This window comes from Panicum virgatum, chromosome 7N (genome assembly GCF_016808335.1).
Source record: "Panicum virgatum strain AP13 chromosome 7N, P.virgatum_v5, whole genome shotgun sequence".
NCBI classification, from domain to species: Eukaryota; Viridiplantae; Streptophyta; class Magnoliopsida; order Poales; family Poaceae; genus Panicum; species Panicum virgatum.
The window spans coordinates 27,924,816-27,933,679 of NC_053151.1; the positions used below are offsets into that span (position 1 = coordinate 27,924,816).

General features: G+C 56.3%; 1 protein-coding gene across 1 annotated transcript; it reads left to right on the top strand.

The window, feature by feature from the left end:
• Nucleotides 1-6,455: 6,455 nt before the first annotated feature.
• On the top strand, nucleotides 6,456-8,194 carry LOC120683847. Its single transcript, XM_039965946.1, has one exon. The coding sequence runs from the start codon at nucleotides 6,843-6,845 to the stop codon at nucleotides 7,881-7,883; it is 1,041 nt and encodes a 346-aa protein (XP_039821880.1). The 5' UTR covers nucleotides 6,456-6,842; the 3' UTR covers nucleotides 7,884-8,194.
• The last annotated feature ends 670 nt before the right edge of the window (nucleotides 8,195-8,864 follow it).

The following is an 8,864-nucleotide window of genomic DNA, read 5'->3' on the forward strand; positions in this document are numbered from 1 at the left end:
GCACCGGTGTTTTGATTTCGGAGCGTCGGTTCAACCGGTGCTGAAGAGAGGTTGGAATCCATCAAAACATGCTCTCTGGAACAAAGGACTTTCATTGCACCGGTGCTTATCTTCTTGACCATCGGTTCAACCGGTGCTTTACTTGATATCTGCCTTCATCCAGAGAAGATAGACCGACAGGGCGTCGGTCCTTCCGCCATGCATCGGATGCTCCGATGCTGGTGCACCGGTTCAACCGGTGCTACTGATTTTCTTTGTTTTCAGCTGTTTTGACTTGGATTCGAATGTGACTTTGATTGTTTCTTCTTCCAAGAGTTGTGTTGACTTCTATTGACCATCTTTTGCTGTTTTTGAGTGAGTGTGTAATATTTCTAGGGCCAACTCAAGTTTGATCAAGCTACTAACTCATGAACCCCTCTTAATAGTGCGATCGCTACAAAACTATAAAACCTATACTAACCTAAGTGTCCTTCTCAACCTTGTGACACTTAGGACTAGAAAGATCCTTAGCCTTGACAAATATAAGTTAAAAGCCGAGATCGCCTTTTTGAATGACCGAAATTGAGGGGCCTCTTTTGACATATGACCAAATGAGCGATAATGATTTATTAAGCTGCACAAACTCATTAGTCACAATAATGGTTGTCATTAATCACCAAAACATACCTTGAGGGCCTAGATGCTTACAGCGTGACTAGGGGTGGGGTGGGGGACGACGGGAATGGCGAGGCGAGATCCGCTGCAGCAAAGCACAGCTCCCGATCCATGGAGCGGGAGCACATGCGCCGGGGGCGGTGAGACGGAAGCTTCGGCGCTAAAAACCCTGTGCCGCCCGGGTGGGCGCACGGCGCCGGGGGAGGTGGCGGCCGTGTGCGCCCGTGCGCGCGGGATGGGACGGACGAGGACGAGTTGGGGCCCTGTTTGGTTCGCGCGCGCGGAATTGGCAGGGGCTGCGCAGATGCAGGCACGCAACAGCCTGGCAGGCTCTGGCGCCAGTTTGGCGGGCCGAGACATGTCGGCCGTGCCGCGTGCGACGGCGGGGCGTGGCGAACTGGCGGGGGAACAGGCGGTTCGGCAGGTGCAGGTCCACAGTCCACTGCTGCGGTCGTCCGGCTGGCCGCTCCGGACTTTTCATAATTTCACCCCCAGGGGCGGCGCGCGGCTCCGGAGCTCGAATTCCTTATACAGCGCGCGTGCGCCACTACACGTAGCGGCGCGCGCTAGCGGCGCACGCGCCCATCGCCGCCGCCGCCGTTGGGAGCGACCTAGGGTTTGGGGGGAGGGGGCGGCCAGGGAGGGTGGTAGGTGGGCGGAGCGGCCGCCGGCGAGGTCGCCGGCGGCCGGGGTGGCGGCGGTAGGCGGCGGCCTTAGATTTCGAGTTGACGGGGCTGGGGGGCGGCTCGCCGGCTCCCAAGGCCACCGGCCATAGAGGAGGGGCCCGGGGGTGTCGGCGGCCCGGCGGTGGAGGCAGGTTGTCCGGCGGAGGGCGCGGCGGCGCGGGAGCGCCGCCGGTCGGGCCGGACCGGATAACCGGTGGGCGGCGGCTGGCGGCGGGGGCGACGGGACGGTGCGACGGCGGCGCGGTGGCGTGCTCGGTTAGGGATGGTGGCGGCGGAGGCCGCCGGAGCCGAGAGAGGCGGTCGCCGGCGGGGGCGACGGAGGTAGAAGAAAGAAGGAGGATGCAAGAAGGAAGAAAATGAACAGGTACCTGTTCGTCGCTAGCGCGCGGGCGCTGAGCAGCGTCCCCCTCCGGAGCTGGCGTTTGTGGTCTGTGAGCGTGTCAGGGCGCTGTACCACCACCACCAGGGTCCTTAGAAACCTCTAATCTTTTTTCTCCTCTAGTCCTCTCTTGGGTTTGAATTTGGAAACGTGTGCTCCTGGACTTGGATAATGTGCGACATCTAGAGCTTGGACGTTGAACCTAGCCACCTAGCATTTGTGTTCAGAACAGTTTGTTTGGTTCAGCTGGCTATAGCGGGTAGCTGGTGTTAATTTATTATAAGAAAAAAGTAATGCTAGTTGATTGATGACTGTTGATAATTTAGTGTAAGAGAAAATATTAGTGACTGGCTGGCTGACAAGCCAATTGATGGGAATACACTCGTGATAAACAACTCGGCGTGAGGGATCCCCTGTTGCAAAATCTCGCGACACATGGGGGTTGAGTCGTCCATGCTGGCCGTATGACTAATACGACTATAGTACTATTATAATTATATATTGCGTGCGTGATTACGTAGGCCACAGCGCCAGGAACCGGCACAGGACGCTAATGCTCGCATTAACGCAATCGCAAACGCATCCGTTACTGCCCTGCAGCCTTAATAGGTAGTACTACGCCGTGTTTAGTTTCAAAAATCAAAATTCCAATTTTTTTTTGGCACATGCATGGAGACTTAAATCTAGATGTAGCGAAAATGGCCTCTCATGCCATATTTCAATATAATGTTTTGGCGATTGATGACACACACAACACTTGGACTAATGTGATTGCTAAGATGACTATTCTCAGGCTTTTAGGTTCAAGTGATGACAAAGAGAAGAGAGGCGTAGCAAGGCCCGAAGGGCCACCCCTACGGGGGTGCTCTTCAGTCCAAGGGACGAGAATTGAGGCATTTTGCTATCATCGGTTAAACCGACGTAGGGCAAAATGAACTCACCGGTGCAATCACAGAGAAGGTCTGCGGGCTAGGGTTTAACACCGGATTAACCGACGTTGAAGAAAATGTATACGTCGGTGCATTGGCAGATGAAGACCGAGGAAATTACATACACCGGTTGAACCGACGATGCATCGGTCAATTACATCGGTTCAGTTGTCCAGAGAGGTGGTTTTTGGAAGAACGTGAAGAAGTTACAATCACCGGTTAAACCGACGCTAATTTTACATACATTAGTTGATTGCATCGGTTAAACCGGCGATACACCGGTTAATTGCTAACGGCTAGTTTTTCAAGTAGCAGTTTACATACACCGGTTGAACCGATGATGGCTTTTGGGGTACGTCGGATTAACCGGCGTTAAGCACATTTCTAGCAGCTTTTCTCCAACGGCTATATTTGCTTGTGCTGCCTATATATACCCCCAAGGCCGGGTCATTTGGGAGTGCTGGAGTTCAAGGAAGTATACAAGAGCTAAAGATCATCTCCAACCACCATAGAGTTTCATTGTACATCATATAGGCTTAAGCACACTTGTGAGAGTGCTTAGTGCTTGTTTAGACTTAGTTCTTGAGAGAACTAGCTTGAGAGAAAGCCTTGCTGCGGCAAGCACCTTGTGTACTCGTCGTGTGACCCTCTGACTTGGTGTGGAGTGGCAACGACACTTTGTGCGGGGAAGGAGGCCCCTACTTGGTGTTAAAGCTCCAAAATAGTGAAGACGGTGCCGTGGTGACGCTTCGAGATAGACGGTGGCGGTGACCTCGTCTTTGTGACTTGGCGTCACTTAGCCTTTGCTTGTCGGGAGTCTTGGAGGCGTGGCAAGACGGTGATCAAGCGAAGAGACTCGGCATTACACTTGTTCTTTGTGAGCAAGTGGCCGTGGACGTAGGGAGGGACTTTGGTGTCCTAACCGAACCACGTTAAATCGTGTGTCTTGGTGTCTTCACGGGAGTTTGCATATCCTCTCCCTTACCGCTTTACTTACCGCATTTCGTTTCCGCATTTACTCTTTCTTGCTTACCTTTACTTTCCTTGTTAGTTTGATTAGGGTTGGCTATAGGTTGCAAGTCTTTTGGGGTAAGTAGAGGGTAGCATAGATAAACCTTAGTCATAACTAGCATGTGTAGGACGTGTTAGGTTTATCTTATGCAATTAGATTGAGCCCTAGGATAGAAAAGCGATTAGCGACCCTATTCACCCCCCCTCTAGGGTCGGACACCCCGGTGATCCTTACACTAGACGAAATAAAAAACGCATTGCGACTGCTGCCTGTAAATCGCGAGACGAATCTAATAAACCTAACTAATCTGTAATTAGACGCTAAATTGCTACAGTAATACTATAGTAAGCAACCTCTAATGATTGATTAATTATGCTCATTAGATTCGTCTCGCGATTTACAGACGAGTTCTGTAATTATTTTTATGATTAGTCTATATTTAGCACTTCAAATATAGAAAGATAATTTTTCAAAAACTAAACACGGCCCTAGCCTATTACTGACCGCCGCAAAAGGGGAAGATCCGAGACTTCCCCGTCTGACCGCGGCGTGATTGCTCTCTTCCACTCATTCAGTGCGCCCCCGGTACGTGGCCCAGACTACCTCGGCCTAGAGAGAGGGACAGCGCTCTCTATATTTTTTTTAAAGATTAGTACTCCCTCTTGTCGTCCTGGGCTCTAGGCCCGTTTTCGTAAAGAATGTCGTCGCTTGCCAACGGAGTCGCACATGGACGCGATTGCCCCTGGCCTCCGCGCCCATTCCGCACGACACGGCAGTAATTCTCGTCGCCGCCCGCCGGCCTCTCGTGGGGGTGTCTATTCATCACTTTGTGCGATTTGCCGTCGATCCATCGCAGAAGCTTCCGGTGCCGCGCCCCCGCCTTCCCCCGCCTCCCACGGCTCCGGCGCCGCCGTCGGCGCCTCCGCCGCTGCCCTCCGCCGCCGCCGACACTAATCAGCTCGGACCCGCGCTCCCCCGCCCGGTGCCTGGCCCACCGCATGTCTCCCCGCCGCCCCCGGCCGGCGGCGTCCCCGCCGCCGACCGCCGCCGCCCACAACCCGCCTCCGCCGCCGGGCTTCCCTACCCCCCCCTCCCCCCTCTTCTAAGGCCGCCGGAGGCCACAGGACCCGGCAACCCGGAACCCCGAAGGGCCCGAACCCTGGCGGAGCTCGCCGGGGAAGATGAACAGGGCCGCCGCCGGGCTTCTGCGATAGCTCCGCTCCCACCCGCGCGCGCGATGAATAGCTTTCCCCGCCTCTCGTTGCCTCGTTTCTCGCTCCCTTCTGCCCGCCTCCATTCATCTCCCGCAGCACACTCGCCTCCCTTCATCTCCTCCGCACAGGCAGTCCATCCTTGCTTGCTTAGGGGCTGATTGGTTCCCTTCCCAATCGAGCCTGGCTCGTATCAGCGAACCAGGCCACGAGTGGCCAGGCTCAGCGCGTGCAAGACGAGTATGTTTGGTTGACAGGACGTTCCAGCTAGGCTGTTGGGAGCAGGTGATTGGTTGCATGCATTTCTAGCTACAACAGACACATTTTAACTACGCTCGTACCCTCCTGCGCCCCTGCGAGCCAGGCCACCGGGAAACGCTCGATTTGCCCGCATCCCGCGAGCCTGGCTGGGGAGCGCTAGCCCCTTAGCTTCCTTGCTTTCTCATTTCTTTGCTCAGGCAGTCCTTGGCTCCTTGCTTCGCTTCCTGGCTTGCTCGCGTCGTGCCATGGAATCCGGCGACATGAAGGTCGGAAGCACCATGGAGCGACATGAAGGTCGGAAGCACCATGGAGTCCGGCGCCTTGGAGGTCGGAAGCGCCATGGAGTCCGGCGCTATGGAGGTCGGAAGCGCCCTGGATTCCGACGCCTTGGAGGTCGGAAGCGCCATGGAGGCGCTGACGGTCACGGCCGAACGCGCATGAGCAGCAAGGCTGCAACCCGCCCACACCGAGCCTGCAACCCGCCCACACCGAGCGCCATTGTAAAAAAAGCGCGCTAGGGGGACTGGAGCAGTCGACCCCCAGCCTCGGGACGCGGAGGACTAACTAGTCGAGCTATACAGGGTTGTTGTAAAGGTGATACCCGCAGACCTATTTAATAAAGGCAAAGGAGGAAAAATACGCCCCTAATTAACCTCTCCTTGGTAAGCACAATCCTATCCTGAACGACAACTAATTCAAATATGGAGGGAGTACTACTCTCTATACTCCCTATACACGGCCCTGGAGCTAGAGGAGAGGAGGATGTGCGCTTCCTTTTGTGGCCGCAGGTGCCGCCGCCCGTTCCGTTTGGGAAGTTTCAGTGGGGCATCCCATCAGTAAAGCGCCGCAGCAGAGAAAGAACGGGATGCGTTTTCCAATTTGCACCACCGTTGCCGCCGCCAGGTTCCAGCGGGCAGCAACAAAGCGCGCAAGGGAAAGGGCGGGCGCGGCCGCGCGGCATAGCTCTTGCAGCAGCAGCCGCCTTGGGAGGCGAAAACGAGACTCGCCTCGGCTGGGTGGGTGCGCCCGGAGGAATTTGTGCTCCCGTCGCGTCCAGCCCAGCCCCACTGGCGACTAGAAACGGGAGGGAATTAAAGGGGCACGGCCGGGAAGAGACTGTTCGCCGTGGTGGCGCGCACAGTGGTAACGGAAGAGTACCGGGTGTGTTTAGTTCGCGAAAAGTTCGCGAAAAAATTACTGTAACACGTTTTGATTTTATTTGACAATTATTGTTTAATCATGAAATAATTAGTCTCAAAAGATTTGTCTCGTCATTTACAAACAAACTGTATAATTAATTATATTTTTAATTACATTTAATACTCCATCTATCGTAAAATTCCAAGTGAAAAATTAGACGGCCAGACGGACACGGGGGAGATTATACCTACCTTGCACGCCCCGGCCTATCGCCTGCCAGGCTTCCCGATCAAGAGATACCTTCCTCCTGCGACCACCGAACCACTCGCCCTTTCAGCTCCTCCTCCTTCTCGCCCTCTCTCGCGGTCCTAATGCCCGTCGCCATCACCAGCTCAGCATAATGCCGGAGCGGCCGTTGCTGTCCGCAAAGCCGTCCCAGCACGCCCCCCCTGCCCCGGTGGTGAGTGGCGGGCGGCCGAAGAATTCCGTGTGGGCGTGGGGGGTGCAGAAGAGGAAGTCCGTGTCCGTCCAAGGAGACGAGAGGAGAGGAGAGGATCGGCCGAGGCTTTCATGAAGGACCTGGTGTCGTGCTTCAGCGAGCACGCCGTGCGGATCTCCGACGTCGCCTGCTCCGGCGCCGCCAATGCGGCGGCGGGCGCCCCGAGCCTCGCCGGGGGAGGCGGAGGCAGGCCGGCGGCGGCGGTCAGCGCGGTCACCACCGTGTACCGGTCCCGGCTCTCGGCGTCCGGCAAGGAGCTGCTCCTCGAGGTCACGTGGTCGCGGGCGACCGACGGTCCCGCGCTCTCCGTCGCCGTCCACGAGGCCACCGCCGCGCCGCGCCACCGCGCCGCCGCCGCGCCGCGCCACCTGCACAAGAAGAAGGGGAGCGGGACGTTCACGGCGGGGAGCTGCGTGGTGGGCGTCTTCTGGGACTACGCCGCGGCGCGGTACGCCGCCGGCGGGGCCGGGCCCGAGCCGGCCTCCGGGTTCTACGTCGCCGTCGTGGCGGACGCAGAGTTCGTGCTCCTGCTGGGCGACCGGAGCCGCGGGTACGTCGAGCGGCTGCACGGCGGGATACCGATCGCGGGCTCCCGGATGGCGCGGCGCCGGGAGCGGTTCGTCGGGTGCGGCTGCTGGTCCACGAGAGCCCGGTTCCTGGAGGCCGGCGCGGAGCACGAGATCGGCGTCGTGGTGCTGGACGGCGACGCTGAGGCCTGGGTCACCGTGGACGGCCGCAAGGTGGTGCAGCTCCGCCGGCTGCGGTGGAACTTCCGCGGCAGCCACACCATCTTCGTTGACGGCGGCGCGCCGGTGGACATGACGTGGGACCTGCACGGCTGGCTATTCCACGCCGGCGCCGAGCCGCCCCACGCGTCCTCCTCCTCCTCCTCCTCTTCCGCCACCTCCTGCGCCGTGTTCACGTTCCAGGCGCGCGGCGCGTCGGAGACAAGGCTGTGGACGGAGGACGACGACGCCAGCGCCGGCGAGGAGCTGGAGAAGCCGGCAGCTCCGGCGAGCGCCCGGCGACAGAAGCCCGGAGGCGGAGGGGCATCGGGGCAGGGGTTCTGCCTGCTGATCCAAGGCTTCAGGGGCTTTTCCAAGAGCACTTAACCTGTACATGCCGTTAGAGACTTTCCATCGCCATTTTTTTTTCACTTCCTTCTTCTTGATTTGTGTGCTTGGAAGAATGGATTAGGATCGGCCTGCTGCTGGTTGACCACTTGTTGATTAATCCGAACATGACAAGTGGTGTGTGATTGTGAATGGTAGCGTAGGAGAGAGGCTGACATACGGAAAGAGATGCTTTCGTTTCAGTTTGCTGCGTCGCTGTCCTGATTAGTGATTTCACACGACATGACTGTAACAGTGTTCTGCAAGTGACTTGTCAGAAATACAGGATCTTTCTTACCTTCTTTCACAAACTGTTTGATCTTAATCAGCATGCCACTATGCCAGGGAGGGAGTTGCTAGACCCTTACAAATAGAATGCCTGCAGAGCGGCGTTCTGTGTGGAGGCGCTGGATCATCTCAACAGCAGTGTGTCCCGAGCCCAAGTATGCACTTGCAAACATGGAAAACTTCAGGAAACAGCATGAACCTGTTTCCATTGAGAAAGGAGGGACCTGCTAGTGTGGGTGTGGAGATAGCGATGGAAACACTTTCTGACTTTCTCTTTGGTGCCGCACAATTGTGGTAATTTTCTCGAGGAAACCGCCCACATCCATAGCCATCGTTGTAGATGTTGATTGCCCATTTTTGTAACAGCAAAATTCATGGTTGGTCGATCAGCTCCCGTGTGCCATTGCCATACAACCTTTCACCACATTATCTCTACTTTAAGAAATGCGCTTCGGCTTCACCACACGGAATGCTGCTCGCAGGATTGCAACGGCTGCCGGCGTTTCATTTTTCATTATAAAACTAAGACAAGCCTCGCCACGCGTTTCTTTGTTTTTTTGCCAGGTGCCTTCAATCAAACAATTAAACAAGTCCTGGTCTGAAGTAGACTCCAACCATATGGTTCCAACCTAGGCATGCTTTCTCTAGGCCTGTTGGGCTGAAATGGTACGAGATAAATATCAGAATTCTGGC

Excerpts from the sequence above, each read along its gene's own strand:
- LOC120683847 (XM_039965946.1), top strand. The coding sequence starts at position 6,843 with ATGAAGGACCTGGTGTCGTGCTTCAGCGAGCACGCCGTGCGGATCTCC.